Source organism: Arachis duranensis, chromosome 10 (assembly GCF_000817695.3).
Source record: "Arachis duranensis cultivar V14167 chromosome 10, aradu.V14167.gnm2.J7QH, whole genome shotgun sequence".
Taxonomy (NCBI): Eukaryota; Viridiplantae; Streptophyta; class Magnoliopsida; order Fabales; family Fabaceae; genus Arachis; species Arachis duranensis.
Window position 1 is genome coordinate 86,525,702 of NC_029781.3, and position 18,703 is coordinate 86,544,404.

The 18,703-nt window shown below is 34.5% G+C and overlaps 1 protein-coding gene across 1 annotated transcript; it reads right to left on the reverse strand.

The window, feature by feature from the left end:
- Positions 1–17,948: 17,948 nt before the first annotated feature.
- LOC127743007 (uncharacterized) lies at positions 17,949–18,446 on the reverse strand. The gene has a single exon (XM_052255670.1). The coding sequence runs from the start codon at positions 18,444–18,446 to the stop codon at positions 17,949–17,951; it is 498 nt and encodes a 165-aa protein (XP_052111630.1).
- Between the last annotated feature and the right edge of the window lie 257 nt (positions 18,447–18,703).

Consider the following 18,703-nt stretch of genomic DNA (forward strand, 5'->3'; position numbering starts at 1 on the left):
TTATTGATTATTTTTCAAGTAATAAATTTGGCTTGTTATAGAATATGGTCTAGTTTAAAATTTGTTAACATATCTAATATTTTAACTTTTACATAATAAAATATTTCTAAAAAAATTTATTTTTCTATAAAAATTATTTCTATTTAATACATCAATAAGTTATAAAGTTGTACCTAACATTTAAATCGTCTTATTTAAGTTTTTAATGTTTCAAAAGTTTTTCAATATTTTTCTATCATTAGTGATCTATTGATCTGTTAATAGAGTTAATGGTAGGACAACATTGAGACGATTTTGAAACGTTAGAAACTTAAATAGGATGAAAACATTGAGGACAAAAATGATACATTACTCTTAGAAGAATTACCAAATCAAGTAAAATAAAAATGAAGAATGAATTGCATTACGCATTCAAGTTTTTTATTCATTGAAAAAAAACCTTTAAATTTAATACCTTTAAATCTCGTATTTAAATGTAATTTTTAATCTTATAATAAATGAAGAGACCAAATTACTCATTAAAAAAATATAAATATTTTTTTCGATAGTACACCACTCACAAAATTCTCAAAGAGAATATGAGAAATACAAATCAGAACAAAATAACACAAATGATAAGGGTCTTAGACAAATCTGTTCCTAAACAAAGATATATTAGGAGGGAATATTTGCATTTTGCAGACTTCCTACAAATAATTCTTTTTGAAACGAAAAATATTTATATTTTTTTTAAAATAATGAATGAAATTTCATTAATTTTATATTATCCTGTATCAGTATCTATTAAATAAAATTGCATTTTCAAAAACTATATTCATTCATTTTTCATTCGGGATATCCAACCATTTTTTTTTTCATTTCATGTTTTTGGTTCACCCAGACTAAGTTTCAAGTAATAGAAAAAAAAAATTTGGCTGTAAAAATCTCGAAAATATCCTTGCGGTAATCTACTTTTAGTTATTGCGCTTTAACTAGTGATACAACATTGATGCACTCAATGGAGAGATTTTTCTTGTTATGTGTTATCACGATATTAGTTGGTCAAATTTTGGCCACCTTTAGCCATTAAACCTCATGCCACCACATAACTCACTTTCTAAAAATGCTAAATATTGTGGTTGATAAAATTCACTATTATACTAAACGGCCGGTTCAACCATTAATTTATTTTATAATTATTCGTATACACTATTTTTACAATGATGTGATGAAGCCATTATCATTTAAATCCATAATTAGAATCCATTATCTCTAATGAACTTATTGTTAATGGTCTTTATATCATACACATTATTACATGCCATTGTACCATTGCAGGCCATTGTTTAATTAATGCTTTGTTGATCATTATATTTTTTGTCCGATCTTTAGGTAGGTTGTCGACCACAAACGGAAAGTAAAATATAAGAGCTCAATAAAACTAGATAAGTTAAGCCAACTAATAAAAAAATAACAAATCCTATCTTTATAAAAGACACGCTAAAACACCCTAACACACGAAAATTAAATAAAAACCACACCTCCTACTCAATCAAAACAAGAGATAAAAGTCCAAAATCCAACAAAAAACATACCAAAACATCATGTCAAAATACCAAAACACTATTAGTATCTCCTCTATTGTCCTACAGGCACTCCTCGTTATAAAAAGAATCTAACTCTAGTGTTGCGCCACTCTCCTCCTTTTTCTAGTTCTTTTCTTAATTGTACTATCATCTATGTTAATATTTTCTTTCCGTCCTTCGTTGTTTAATGTTCCACCACAACTTCATAACTACATTGTAACTGGGTTGGGAACCAGTTTCTAAGTTCTTCTTGCTTTTTCCTCTGAGTCATCTACATCGATTTCATCACTTGTTCTAGGGTCATTCTTTTCCTCCTTTCTCTGAATCTTGAACGCTTCTTTTCTTTTTTGTTTGGTACTTTTCTATTGTTTCTTTCTTATGATTTTTCTTCTTAATAAATGCGTGTTTACCCTCCTACTTTTTGTGAGTTATCCTATTTTTCTTTTCTTAGTTTTGCTTTCTTCCTTTTTTGAAATTATTTCCCCCACTTTAATCACTCTTTTATCACTGGATTTTTATCTTATCTTCTTTTTTTGTCATCCTAGCTTATGCCAGATTTTTTTTATAATGTCTTCAAACATAGGCAGGAGTAAAGTTCCTAAAATAAGATTCATCTTTTTTTGCTCTATCTGCTTTTAAAAGATTAGTTTCTTTTTGTTCTCTTACTAGCCCAATTGTATTTTTTGCATTACTTCTTCAGAGTTTCTATTATCATGGATGCACCTTGTTGCTCATTACATTTGTGTATATTTTATATATTTTTTATTTTTTTATGAGAAGGACCCAAAGAACGAAAAAAACAAAGCAAATAAAAGTATCGAAGCACCTAACAAACACAAGAAAAACAAAACTAGCCAGACCCTCCTAGTCTAAAACTCTCAAATCCATCCAAATGCAGCGCTGATTGAATGTTAGGAGTGGGGGTTGTCAAAAACATGAATGCCATAAGAGAGCTACTGGCCTTTTTTAGCAAGAATGTTAGCCATTGAATTGGCTTCAAGTAGAGTATGTCTCCAGGTGATATGTTAAACACGACTCACAAAGATCCAATATCTTTAACAAGGGAGTTACAAGGATGGAAGTTGGGGCACCCTTCCCTCACAAATTTCAATTCCATTAAATAATTTGATTCAACCAAAATATGATGAAAATCACTAATTATAGCTAGCTTCATCCTTTTGATAATTGTCCATGGTTCTGCTTGCATAATAGAACAACTCCCCAAATTACATGCGAAGGCTTTAACAACTCTGTCTAAGTGATCTTAGAACATTCCTCCACATGCAGAATTATTATTATGACTAAAGAAAGACCCATCCACATTCATTTTATCACTGCTTCTGGTGGGGGAAGCCATTGGATTAAACATCAGTCGGATCAGGCCCTTTCTTGGGGTAGAGCTTGTTCGTCTAAATCCTATCAATCTCCGCCCAGTGAGCTTGAATGAATTCATACATAGTCCTCGGTGCATTGACATTGCCTTAAAAAACCCACTTGTTCTGGAAGTACTACAAAAAAAGAAGTTGTAATCCCAAATAAACATGTCCACTTTTGATCTTTGGATAGATTACTAAGAATTCACTCTTTCGTACTAGAGGTCAAGAAGTCGTCCTTATAGATGTGAGGGTTCAACTACTGCTAAGTTCCCTTAGCAACATAGTAGTCTCGAAAAACATGTAGAACATTTTTCTCATCGCAATTATATCTTAATTAAGGAATTCGTCATATGTCTTCGTCTTCATTCTAGATTAATGAGTATTGTTTCCTAGACCACCAGCCAGAGGAAGGTGCAAACTCGTTCAGGTCCATTCCAATTCTAGGTCAACTTGAAGGTTTGATCTAGCATCCCTGGTTCATCAAGCAGGCTCTAGTACATTGTTTGAAGATTGAATGCTCCTTCCAAGGTGCGAGCACATGCTACATGATCAACATTCTTCCAAGGTGAGGGAGGAGACATGGCCATAATTTTGTGGACTATGTCCAACGATAGAGAGTCTTTCAGCTTCTCTCTATCCCAATCATCTGAAACATTCAAAAAATTTATTAGAGAAGCATTTAAGCCTAAAGCAGTCGATACCTGACTTGTGTGGTCTGACAAGCTATCCAAGGTAGGTAGCCATCTATGTTCCCAGAATTTAATTCTGGATCCATCTCTAATGTGCCATATTGTGTTACATTCCACATCACTCCACGCTTTGCAAATACCCATTCACAAATTGGAGTCACAACTTTTTCTTTCCACTCTCAGCATAATATCACTACCATACTTATACTTAAAGCATGGGATTTTACTCCAAAGAGCATCGAATCTTTCAATAAAATCCTACCCAACCTTCATCATAAAGGCATGGTTAAGGTTTTTGGCATAACCATACCCAACCCTCCAAAGTTTTTGGATTTGCTATTTTTCCTCCAGTTGAGAATATGCAACTTCTTTGTTATTCGTCTTTCTCCAGAAAAAGGTTCCTGCATTTATGATTAATTTCATTATAAGTAGCAATAGGTAGAATAGAAGTTTGCATATTATAAATAGGAATAGAAAAAAGAACACATTTTACCAGGGTGGTTCTTCTAGCTACAGACAAAGTAGAAGCTTTCCAGCTACTAAACCTTTGATTGAGATTGTTGATAATCCTATTGAAGTCGTCTCTGGATGTTTTGGTATGAAGGAGAGAAACTCTAAGGTACTTTCCTAATTCATCTATTCTGGTGAATTGAAAAGCTTCATTGATGTCTTTTCTAACATTGTTACATGCATTGTGAGAGAAAAAGATATAAATTTTTTCATTATTGTCTTTTTGGCCTGAATTGTTACAAAAATCTTCAAGAACCCGATTGATGATGTTTGCTTGCTGTATGTTAGTTTTTCCAAAGAGAATAAGGTCATCTGCAAAGCAAAGATAGAAAAGGTTAGGACTATCTCTCCTCAGCCGAATTAGTTTCCAAACCCCATGACTAACTACTATGCTAATTAGCTGAGATAATCTCTCCTTAGAAAGAACAAAGATATAAAGGATATCAGATCTCCATGGCAAATATCTCTAGAGGGGAGGAACTCTCAAGAGCCTCGCCATTCCGAAGAAGTCTCATCCTTGCAGTAGTGATGCAAGCACAAACCAAGTCTATGAAATGCCAAGGAAAACCAATATCCATAAGAGTGTCCTTAATGAAACTCTAGTTGAGTTTATCATATGCTTTCTCTAGATCAATCTTTATAGCCACCCAATCTTTCTAACCTTTTTTGTTCCTCATAGAATGTACCACTTCTTCTTCAATGATGATATTATCAGAACTCTATCTTTCAAGTACAAAACTTTATTTAAGTAGGAGAGACCAGATGCTCCATAACCTTCTTTAATCGCCTAGATAGAATTTTAGTCACAGTCTTATAGCAAACGTTGCACAGACTTGTCAGGTACATCTATTTGAGATTGGTTGCTATTTCAATTTTGGGAATCAAGGTGATCAACATCTCATTAATTGCTGCCACTTTCAAAGGATTTTCAAAAATACTGAATAGTAGCTTGCCAAAATCAGGGCCAATAAAGTCTCATTTTCTCTGGTAAAAGATGGCTTAGAGGCCACCAATCCCCAAAGCTTTCAACCCTCCCATGCTGAAAATAGAGTCTTTGATCTCTCTCGCCGTAAAGGGTGCATCTAACATAGTAACCGAACTAGAGTTAAAAGGAGGGAAGGCAATATCAAGAATGTAGTTAACTTCAAAAGTATCATCATGATATAACTTAGTATAAAAATCAGTAGCGATATTTTCTAAACAAGATTTATCTTAGATCCAATTACCATTATCATCTTGAAGGGATAAGACTTTATTTCTTCTTCCTTACCTGGTGGCGTTTTACGATGCAATCGCTGCTGATTTGTGGTACGCAAAAGAGTCCGCACTTCAGAAGCTTGTTTTGCGGCGGCTCTGTGTGATGCCCCCAATTCTTCACCACGATGCTCTACCTCTACTGTAGTGATATGTATATGTTCGAGCTTGAATTGTGAGCTTTGGAACTTGGTGGAGGTTGGGTGCTTGTGCTTTGGTGACTTTGGATCTTTTAGGACTGTGTTTGGTGCCTTGGTGGTGTCTCGGGAAACACGTGAAAATCGACCAAGATATGGTTTAGGTTTCATGTATTTAATATATAATGTTCTATGAAAACTTAGGCTAGATGACCATCGGATAGGTTGGAACGTATAAATATGTTTAATGCTTAGTAACCTTGATAGCGATTGTGATATGGATTTGGTGTTTGTTGGATGAATGATGAATGATGATTTGATGATGATATGTGTATGTATATATGTTGAATAGGTAAAATGAGAATCTCGTTGATGTATTTGAGAGGTTGATGCATGATATTGTTGAATTGAGGAATGGTAGGATGTGAAGATTAATGTGGTATTGATAAAGATATGATGTGTCGATGGTTATAGGTATGATAAGTTGGATTCAAGTTGAGTTTTAAATAAAATGAAGGTTTTGGCATTTAAATTGGTATATTATGTGTTAGATATGTGTAAAGGAAGTGGAAATTGAGTTTGCTTTTTATGAAGATTGAGGTTTGAGGTGTTTGTGAAAAACTGATTTTTAGCCAAACTTCAGTAAGCCATAACGTGGCTTCCGGAACCCCAAATTATTTCAAACTTATTTCAAATAAAAATTGGGTCAGTGAAGTTTACGCCATTCGAAGAACAGATGAAAAATATTTTAAAACAAAAAAGTTATGCGCGTCGGAAGTTTGGAGTGCAAAGTTGAAAATTCTGCAGCATTCAGTATTTTTGCTGTTCTGCATAACTCGCGTACGCGACCACCTGCACGTGATGCGACCAATTCTTTCGGGTTGGGTACGCGAGTAGGGTGCTTGCGTACACCAGCATAGAAAGTTGTACTCCCACGGGTACGCATGGCCCACGCGTACGCATGACCTTTCAGAAATGCACTCCCATGCATATGCGTGGCCCATGCGTATGCGTGGCCCATGCGTATGCGTGACCCCTGTTTTCAACAAATGAGATTTTTGTGTTTTAAACATGATTTTAAACCTCTAAACCTCTATTTTTATGCTTTTAGCCCCTAAAGATTAGTTTTAAGTGTAGTGATGAGATTAAGCTATGGAAAGGAATGTTACTTGGAAGTGAAGGAAGGTCTAGGGTAACTGAATTGAGATGTTAACGATGAGATTGAGGGATAACTCTGTGTGGCCACAATGGTCGAGATGTGTGTGTGGCCGAAATGGTCGAGATGGCAAGGTCTGGATGCGATTCCGCTTGTGTCTTAACTTGAAAATGTGTTCGGATGGCAAGTTGAGGACGGAAGTTTCCTCTCTTGTCGTGATGGGGATGTGGGGAAGGTGGAAAGGCACTCTCCTTCGTATTGTTTTCCCCATATTTTTCTCTGGTTGCAACGTGAAAAGGCACACTTCTTCGATGTGGAAAGGCACTCTCCTTTGTGAAACCTCCAGGAGAAGGTGGAAAGGCACTCTTCTTTATTTATGATCCTCCTGGAGATGTGCAACCTAGAGACCAATGTCTGGATTAGCTACCAGATGTGTCGGATTCTGGCAAAATAACCAACACATGAACTCACGGCCAGTAGGATAGACATTCATCATATGCATATGTGTGCTTTGTTTGATTTTGCATTAATTGGGATCGCCTAAGTGATTATAATATGCTATTTGTTGTATTTGCTATCTGTATTACTTGTATTCTACCTGTGTTTGGCATTATCTGTTTGTTTGTCTTTGTAACTTCACCAAAGATGGAGGAACGGAGGAAAGGCGGAGATATTTAGGGTTCTAGTTAAGTTTTTGTTAGATTTACGGATATGGTTAAGTTTAGAAAGCCTTAGAGAACCACCCTGAATTATGTTTTCTATCTTAGTTTCTTTAAGCTTTATAATCTGAGTGTCAGCGTTCTAGAATTGAGTTCGGCATTTCCAGGGCCTTATATCTTATGTGCGTGGCACCTTTACCATGCTGAGAACCCCCAGTTCTCATTCTATACTATGTTGTTGTTTTTCAGATGCAGGTCGAGAGGCACCTCGCTAGGTGTTTGTACTTTTGAAGCAGAGTGGTTTTTGGGTTTCATTTTGATGTATAGTTATGCATATATGTACTTAACTTTCTCTCCGAATAACTTGTTTATTTTGGTCCTCTTAGAGGTTTATGGAGAGCTAGGGTTCATCTATATATTCTGGGTTTTGGGATATGTATATATGTGTGTAAATATTCTCCGGCCAGCCTTAGTTTCGCAGGCTGAGTTAGGAGCTTATTATTTTGTACTTTTGTCCCTCTATTCCAACTTTCTGTTTATTTATACTTATGAACCTTAGTTTTCTTCGCACGCAAGTAATCTCGTTTTTCTAAGCGTTGCACTTTTATTTTTGTGATTTTGTTTTACCTATTTTTCAAGGCTCCTCGTATATTATATCATTTCTGCTATTATATGTATATATCTTATCTTAGAGGTCATAATACCACACCACCTCTATTTTACAGCTTAAGCATAAAGCTTTGTATGATAAGATGTTACAGAATGCATGGTAGATATAGCCTAAACTAGCAACTAACACTATCAAAGTTTAGTGAAAATATCACAAATTTAAAACAAATACCGGGAGCTTTAATTAGGGCTGCAGATAAATCGGATCGAATCAGATATGGCCAAAAATTCTTTTCAATCTGCGCTCTACCCATCGGATCGGATCAAATATGATATCTTTATTTTTTTTGCGCCGGATCCAATCGGATACTGGATATATCTGATCAGCGGAAAATGTTTAAAAAACCTGTTTTTATAAAAAAAAATTATCAATAAAACCAATTTTTTACCGTTTTAAACCTATTTACTCCTAAAATATTATCAATCAAAGTTCTCTTGAATAACAAAAGGAAAATAATAACATAAAATCTAAGAATAACTATAAGTTGAATTACAACATGAAAAATTAAAAATAACTAAAGATGATTTTTAACGTTCCACTAAAATTCATAAAATACCACACTAAAACAACACACTAAATGAGCACACTAAAACAACAAGCTCCAATTTGACATATCTCTTTTTAAATTGACGCTTTATCAGCAACTATTCATTATATATCTGAAAAAGTAAGTAATTAGTGACTTGAAAGAAGAAATGTAAATTATTATATAGCAGTACAAGCACTTGTGAATACCTAAGATGGATGATGAGGTTGCGTTCCACTTTGAACTTCAGGATCTCTAACACTAGTAACTCCAGAAAATTCTGTTCAAATCAACGATAACAAGACATGCCATTGCATGTCAATAGTTTAAAATGAAAGACAAAGAACGAATGATAAAAAATAAATGAACGAATTCATTATATACTTGAATTAACGCCTGCATCTCCTTCATCAAGTTCAACCAAAACTTTAAGAGGCTTCAACCAATTTTGAGTGCAAATTAAAGCCTCTATAGTGGTGAGACTCAAACAACTGTGATAAGGGTCAAGAACACAACCTCTCTGCTAAAAACCAACTCAGATGTCATAATAGATATAGGAATGGCTAATATATCTCTAGTCATGCATGAGAGAACACGATATCTCAAAGTCTTTCCTCTCCACCACCTTAATATATCAAATCTATTAAAATCTTCTGCCACTTCTTCTTCCAAATACTTATCCATTTCATTTTTCTTCAGCTCACTTAGTTTTATCCTCTGAATTTGCATCCATTTAGTCATAGGATTTTCAATCATAATATTATAATTCTCACTCATCTCTAAGCTGGGATTGGGTGTAGTACTCGAAGAAATACTAGCATCTTGAGGGTCTTCAGGGGGTTGTGGATTCCATATGCTATATTGCTCAAATAATTTAGCAATGACATCCTTAAATTTTCTAAAGATTCTTGAAGACTTCTCACCTTGACCACACATCTCCAACAAAGTAAATTGAATATATTTTAATTTATACCGCGGATAAAGAAAAACAACAAGAAGCAATAGATAGTTCAGAGATGGCTTATTGGTGCGCAAAAACGAAACTGGCACAACTGAACCGGCAAGTGTACCGGAACATCCAAGTAATACCTCAGGTGAGTGAGGGTCGATCCCACAAGGATAGTTCAGAGATGGCTTATTGGTGCACGAAAACGAAACTCGCACAACTGAACCGGCAAGTGCACCGGAACATCCAAGTAATACCTCAGGTGAGTGAGGGTCGATCCCACGAGGATTGTCGGATTGAGCAATCTGTGGTTATCTTGCAGATCTTAATCAAGCAAATAGAAAGTTGTTTGTTGTTGTTGTAGGCACAAAAACAAAACAATAACAAAGCAATAAAGAATTGATGTAGAAACGATAGTAAGGAATCAGTTAAGGCTTCGGCGATGCTTATTCTTACATATTGATACTTTTTACTGACTACTTTAACGATGAGTGATTCATTCAATGGCAAGACTGTAAGTGATTAAGCCATGGGTCATGGTCATTAATCTCCATGGTCCAAACCAAATAACTAGGACGCTGATCATTCAATCTAGACGAATGTGAAGCTCACGCAATTCAATCTCTGTTGATCCTACTCAAAATGCCATAGACAAGGTCAGATCTTCCGGATCAGAGAATGATGCTCAGTATTCTAGCCTTAACGCCACAGGGAACTCAATTACCCATGACTAACGAGATTTCATGTCACATATCCCAATTAGCTTAGATAACTTGTTGGAACCTGTGATATATTCTCAATCTTTAGCTCAATACTATTCGGGTCAGGACTCGCAAGAGCTCATGTAGAATAAGGGGTCATACTCTTGTTCCACCCCAGATTCATTAAATGAAGAATGAAAATACATCATAGAATAGAATCAAACATGTATTAAAGTAGAAAAGTAATAATATTAATCCATAGGAAGCAGCAAAGCTCCTAACCTTAACCTAGGAGGCTTAGTTGCTTATAATATACAAAGAAAATTTAGGCATAATGTAATGTGTCTGTGCTTCTCCCCTCGTGGTGGGAGGCATGATCCTCTGGAGGAAGGAAGTTCCTTATTTATAATAAAAACTCTAAGACTAAACCTAAAGATATTGTTTTTAATTAAAATTACAAAAAGAAAATAAAATAAGTTAAGAAGTGCTAAAACCCACTTTGGAGCCCACTTGGTGAGTGTTTGGGCTGATGTTTGGCATTCAATCTTAGGTTTTGAGCGTTCAACTTTGGGCTGATGCTTGGCCTATTATTTTTTTGGGCTTTATATTTTGCTATAACCGGTCCAATCTCCATGGATTTCTTCGAAGAGCTCTCTACATGATTTTTCTGCACATTCGTATCCTCTATAATTTTCTCTGCCAGAATATCAAACTTGGATCCTTTGCTATTATTGTTATTTTATATAGAATCTTTTATTTTTTAAAACAGAAATATCCTTCTCTTCAATAAGGGGTCCTTTCGTGTAAGGCATTTTTTCTCATATTTTCTCCACATTGGTTGTCTTACCATCATCCACGATCCAAATTTTGGGGCTTTCTGATTGTATTTCTTAATGGAAAGTTGGGATTGATTCCCTTGAATCTCGCTAGGATTGGCAACAACCTCGGGATTCAGATCCTCCTTTCTCCTTCCTTCTGCTTCAGCGACTGGACCTCCTTAGGGATTATCCCTAGTCTCTGACGGCTTCATACCCGATTCCAATCTGTGCCCATACTTGCCACAATTGGAATAGATGAGATGAAGCCCTTCATACTAAATATTCAAAATAGTCCCGAAAATCAAAATCCTTGGAAGAAGCTTTTTGGTCAAATGAATCTCCACATAGGTCCTTGAAAAATGACTCCGAAAGTGAATAAAAGTAGCATGATCAATCTTTAATAGAGTTCCAATAGCCGAGCCTACTCGCCATAGGAAGCAATGATTGTATAGCTCGATAGGTAAATTAGGAATCAAAACTCACGCTACAATCTTCTTCATAAACTTCACCGATGACAAAACGAATGGTCTCCATTGTTGCACATATAAGATAGTAACCAGTGATCATTCAACGCCAACCAGTTAATGCATGGAAGTAGTAATCTTCATCTGAAAAGTGAACAAAGAAATAGTCACGATCTATATCAATAACATTGATCCTACCTTTCTTAACCCAGTCTCTATTCAGTCGTTGTTCCATGAACCTCAAGCCTACTTGCTTTCCAAGAACTTTGACAACAAGAGTAGTGTACCAGAGCTTGTACTATTCATCAAATTCTTCTTTCGTGACTTGAATTACTAGGCACGTTTCAGAGGGCTCCTCCTTCATATTGCCTTCCTCCTCTTCTTTATACCAACGATCCTTAAGGTTAGGTGCATCTTCCTCAATGTAATACAAGAGATTATCAATTATCTCCACGCCTTTTTCTAAAGTTGTCAACAAGGATTCCTTGTAGGACACCTTTGGAGTTTCCTGTTGTTTTTTCACAATCTCCATGCTATCTCCTGAAAATTTGAAATCAACATCTCCTTGATTTGTAACTTTCTTCGTGCTATGTTCTACGAGATTGATTTCTTCGATAGAAACTCTAAGAGATCATTCACTGACCGTGTTTTTCTTTTTGTGTATATTTTATGTATAGCTATATCTAGAACACATATATTATTAGTAATTGTTAAGAAATTAAAGTGCAATAAAACTCGAGGATAGTGATGAACTGACGATGATGAAGAAGTGTCTGTCTTAACAGTTATCCAAATCCTTGTCAATTTCTTTTCGGACACAGAATCATGTTCTCATCATTAGCAATTTGTTTGATTTACTACCCATTGTTTCACCTTCGTCATTATTTTCCAAAAACTTTGTTGTCAACAAGTATAAATATCTGATTACATAAAAAATTGAATTCGAATTTGTTTGTTGGAGTCAAGTGATATGATATCTCTCTGTTGACTAATGGCTGAAATAGAACATCTTACCAATCACAACATACAAAATGTTATTTGCACGGCACGATAATAGTTAAGCTTAATAAACACTAATGTCAATTGGATAAATGGTGATGCGACACGTATAAGCATTTTTGTAATCAAGTCTAACTAAGTAGACATAAACATAAGCACAACAAAAATAACAAGCGCGTGCATCACTAGCACATAAGTTTTTGTTGGAGAACACAAAACTTTTTGTGTTATATCAATAAATTTTGCTATGTGAAAAAAGTTTTGCACATAGCATAAAAATTTTTTCACATAGCACATAATTTTTTGCTGTGAATATATTTTGTTGATTGGGTGAGTTAGTGTTCTGGGCAAATGGTCCCTTAAAAATTTTGCGCTATGTACTAAAATTTCTATATCATATATGCACTAAAATTTATGTACTGTACACAAAAATTTATGTGATGTGCATATTTTGTTGGTTAGATGTCAATATTTTGGATATATGATCCTTCAAAATTTTTGTGTTGGATATCAAAATTTATATGCTCTAATTTTCTAAACATATATAAGAGAAGAATAAGATGAAGATGAAGAGGTGGATGATGATAATGATAATAAAGGAGAAAAAAGAAGGAGGAGAAGAAATTAAATAACAATAACAACAAGACCGTGGTAGTGGAAACGACAGCGACAAGATAGTGGTGGCAGCGATGACGACAATGACGTTGAAAAAGAAACGTGAAGAAAAAGAAGCATCCGCATACATGCAAAAGAGAAAGAGCATATGATAACTTTGGTTTCTAAAATATTTAATTTTTAGAAAATGAATTTGGAATAAAAAAATTGATATTTTACCTTTTAAAATTTGTGCTAATTTGACAAAATATAAAATTACATATTTAAAAAAATAAATCTAATTAAAGATCATTTACAAGCATATTTTGACAAGTTTAGAAAAATGAAATTTCTCAAACTCCAAATTTAATGATTTTATGCTAAATAAATTTTAATTTTTTTTATATGAATGACATAAATTTCAAAAATTACTAAAAATAGTTTAAAGATCAAAGCTTTTAACTATAGATTCTCCAATAAAAATTTTATAATTATTTTTGTTTGGATATGATTTTTTTGTTGGATTGTAGATTGTATGATTTAATTTTGACATTTTATAAAAACAATACTTCTAAAAATGTTATTATTCTCTTTAAATCGTTATTTTTTTTCTTTTTATAGTGTGATTATACTAATATTTTTATCAAAAAATATTTTTAATATTTTTATTAAAATAAGTACCTTAGCATTAGCAATTTTATATAATCTGATCTATATATGCTGATCTCACTTATTATTTTAAATACTAAATGAAATAAGTATTATTTCTTTTTATTGGACCTAATGTGAATAAAATCCGATTTTTTTTATATTGGACCAGTATTGGTGAATTTGTTGGAAATGGGCCATTTAATGTGTAATCCGGTTTATGAAAAACAAAAATGAAAGGTCCGAAATCGTCGGGTCCAATCATCAAGCCCAAATGAAGGGGACAAATTGCAAAGATTTCCGAAAAATCCAAGTGTAGCATTGGAGATAGGGACCCAATTTTAGGGGTAGTTTTGGAACTTTAATAGAAAATGGGGGAGCGTGTGGGTAGCCCAAAGAGGCGAATTGATGGGGAGAGGACAAATGTCTACAATGCAGCTGGCGAGGAGGGAGGATTGCTTTGTCTCTTTCTTCATGGGTTCATCCAACAAAGTTATTGGAAATTGGATGGCAAGTAGTAAAGTCATTTTTATTTTTTTAATTATTGAAAAAATTTTAGTAAGAGATGGAGAAAGAGTTTCATGATAGTTCTAAGAAGAGTTTTTCTGGAGTAGAGTAAAATTTTAAATTTAGAAGAGTGAAACAATAATGGTGCTTGGTGATCTCACCAAATCTAAAAAACACATTATTCTATTTTTAGATCATCTTATATATGTAAGTTAATTTTTTTAATATTAATTTTAATTAATGTTAATGTTGACGCATTAGTTAAGATTATTTAGAGATTGTTAATGTATTAGAATTTATTAGTGTAGTTTTAAAATTTAGTTTAATTAAGATATTAGTAAAATAATTAGTGTTCTAATTTTTAAATATTAGAATATATATAGAGTAAATTTAAAAAATGATACGTGATTAATAAAAGTGGAATATCAAAAGTTGTATATAATATTTTTTTAAAAAAAATTATTACTAACGGTAATAATAATATTTGTAAAATAAAAATATTAAAAGTTATTATTGATATTTTTTCAAAATAAGTTTAAAAACGTTTAGTAGTATGTTTACTAATATTCATTAAAATATGTTTATTAAAAGTTATAATTCTATTAGAAAAGATAGAAAGTATGGTTTTCATTGTTATGTTGGTGTCTTGTTAAATTTTAAAAACAAGCATGAATATTTTTTTATTATCTTAATATATTTTAATGTATTTGATTACGTTAATATATTTGTGTAGGAACACTGTCCTTTCGAAAAGGAAACAAATTGTTATTTAGCAAAAAAAAAACGATAATTAATATAGAAAATTTTTTACAGGGTTAGTTTTTTAATAAGTTTAATTATGTGAATAACTAAATTTGTTTAGAAATAGTATTTTTTAAATGTGTAACTACTGGATTTAAATGTTAACAAACACAAATCATTCAAAGTTCAAAGAAAAGAGTTATAATACATTTGTTTTAAGTTATATTTTTATTCCATTTATGAAAAAAATTAAAAATATATGCTTTAAATTTAAGTCTTATCATATTTTTCTTATTTGTTGATCAGAGTTTAAAATTATTGGAATTCATGCATCTGAACGTGTTAGAATCATGAGATCCAATTGCTACTGAATTTTTAAATGAGATTAGATTTGGACACATATCTCGTATTGAAAGAGTAAAAGGATATTCGGCAATGTTGACTGCCTTGGTTGAAAGATGGCATCCAGATACACACATTTTCCACCTTCCGACTGGTGAATGCACGATAACTTTGGAGGATGTAGCAACGATTCTTGGTCTTGGAAGTAATGGCATGCCAGTTTTAGGGTTAATGATAAGTTATCACAGCCTCCTAGCGGATGAGTGCATGGATCAGTTTGGAAGTGCACCCACATGAAGGATTGTCGGGAAGTTTCATTAAGTTGCCTTGGCTTAGGCGGTAAAAAAGTAATATAGATTTGATTGATATTGTTGCTATAAAAAGGTATGTAAAAGCGCACATTATGATGTTATTTGGTACGACCTTGTTTTGTGATAAATCTGGCACTAGGTCCATTGGAAATTTCTACCATTACTCTGTGAATTTCACCGAATAAGGGAATTTAGCTAGAGTTCGGCATGTCTTGCTCATATGTATCGATCGCTGTGTCGAGCATCACGTTTTGATTGTAAAGACATAGATGGGCCGGTGCTTCTCCTCCAAATATGGGCTTGGGAGCGGATGCCTTTACTAGCTCCGATTACTCAAACTCCACGGTTTTCACTAGCTTGTCGATACGTGTTACTTTGTATAATGTGGTGCATAGTTTTCTAAATTCATGCTTTTTCTTTAACTTAAATGTGTTTCAACAGGTGGGTTGATTGGACATCTCCATTGAATGATTATAGACATTGGACAACACGACAGTGTAGGGAGTTATTGGACAGGATAGATGATGTTGTGAGGGTATAGATTCATATATTAATTTAGTTGTCATTTAATATTTATTTATAATGCTTAGAATCTGTTTAGATAAAATGTCATTTATTTTTCATGTTGATGCAATTTGTGTGGGATTTATATAATCAAGACAGGCTTCTTTCCCACCTAGTGCCGGCGGATATCTGTCATGATGGATTATGTTGAAATGCAACGGTCCTTTTAATCTAATTTAAGTGCATGGAGGGGCATCCAACTGATAGGGTGACGAGACAGTTTGGTCTGCAACAAGGCATTTCGGGAGCCGCAAGGGATCTTGGCGGTGCGCATAACAATGTGTTGACTGGACCGAAAAATTTGAATTGGATTGTAGCGCACGATAAGTAGATATCAATATGGCAGGACTGATATGATCGTTGACTTTTTAATCTTAATCCATGCATTACGTATAATGCGGATGAGTTTTATATGACTTGGTACAGATGTCAATTTTCAAATCACTTGTTCTTGGCCGCAGTCAATGCTCCTGGTGAACAACCAGTACCACCATATCCACAGTCACAAACACATCCGCAATAAGAAGTTCATCAGGGTCCTGAGATCTCGTCTTTTAACCACGTGGACCAACAACAGTTGTTTATCTCTGAAGAGGATCAAGCCACTATGAACCAAATTTGGAGGTTTCTTGATGACACAGATCAATCACAGTGTGGCAGTTATCCAAATGAAAATCAAGTCTTCTAACCTCAAGACAATAGGCCATTTGAAATGGTGCCTGGCTGTATGTCTTTAGATTCTAGACTTCATATGCTGTTGATGTCCGGGCATTCTGGGGATCTATCTAGGGGTTGTTTCTCCTTTGACTCAGGAAGGAGTGGGCTCGATCGAGGCATTGAATTTGTTGATTATGCAGTTCCTAGTGGGAGCATTCCTCATTTTGATCTTAACACGGTTGCAATAACAATTCAGGAAGAGGTTGAAGCGGAGGAGGAAGAGCTATCAACAGATGCCTTTATACACACCCTCGTGAATGCACCCCGGGATAGGGTGGATGATGGTGACGACGATGATGCCGATAATGACAATGGCAACACTAATGGTGACGACAATGATGTCGATGATGGGGCAGTTAATGATGCATGTACACCTGCCACAGGTATCATAAATTGTGTTTACTTTAACTTTATATAATTAAATTGTTCTTAGTAATGAATGGTTGTGTTGTGGACTAGATTTTTCTTTATTTCACATTTAGTGAAGTCTATATGGATGTCATAAGTTATTGTGTATCATTGTGTAGGTACTAGATGTGTTCGCGATAAGGGTTATGACTTACGGACTGATCCTCCACGAAGAATGTTGAGAAAAAAATGAAGAATATGGCCAAGGCAGTAAAGAACAAGTTTACCAAGAAGTCTCTCCTCATGTGAACTTTGTTGGACTTTGTTGTTATCATGGTTTGACTCATTTTGGACTTTGTTGTTTTTTTTTATCGTGTCTTCATATGGACTATGTTGGACTTTGTTCTTATTGTGGTTTGAGTCCTTTTGGACTTTGATGTTATTTTATTGTGTGAAGACATGGCTATGTTGGACTTTGTTCTTATTATGCTTTGGGTTTTTGTTGGACTATATTGTTTTCGTTTTTTTCATCCATCATTACTTTGCCTAATTTGTAGTTAATTAACACTTCACGCGAGGATTTAAACTAGACAAAAAAAATTAGAATAGAGGATAATAAAAAAATTGGAGAATTTAAACTATACAAAAAAATTAGAACAACAGTTCACTACAAACGTTAACAACTCAACCATCCCGAGTAGGAACACTATTCCCTGCACTTGACCTCTATGAGGACATCTACTACGGCTGTGACCCTCCGCACCACATAGCCTGCACCGCTTGGAGCGCGCATCTCGCGCATGTCCATTTCATTCAAGAACCGAGTTATTTTTGGCCGGTCCTTACATACTCTCCTGAGGTTAGGATTAGGTATCATCCTTGGTCTTTCAACCACTGACCATGTAGTTGAGTTTTTCAGTGGCCTAAATCTGGCTCTATAGACCTTTCTGATCTCATCCATCCGGTAAACCTCATTCACATAAACTTGCCAGTTAAGACACTGGTTTGCACAACATGCAAACACATGGTGACATGGAATTCGATCCACCTGAAAATCACCACAATCACATTGTTGGCGGCGTAGATCGACTGCGTACTCTTGACCAGATGGCATCTTACGGACTTCAAACACCTCATTCTGCCTGTCAAACATACTAACCTGAATGTTTCTGGATGCTCGCTGGTTTGTTTCAAGTCGAATCATAACAGCTTCCAAAAAAACATGTCCAACATTAATGCGTGCCTCGACCTAGGCCCTCTTTCTAGTGAACAACTCATTGAGTCTGTAAAAAGTGGCTCTAATGAGTGCCATCACAGGAAGATTGTGTGCCCCTTTCAAGACACCGTTGATATACTCAACTAGATTCGTGGTCATATGTCCCCATCTATATCCATTATCAAATGCCAAAACATACTGATGTCGAGGGGTCCTATCTAACCACCGAGTATATAACTCGCCGC

Excerpts from the sequence above, each read along its gene's own strand:
- LOC127743007 (XM_052255670.1), bottom strand. The coding sequence starts at position 18,446 with ATGATTCGACTTGAAACAAACCAGCGAGCATCCAGAAACATTCAGGTT.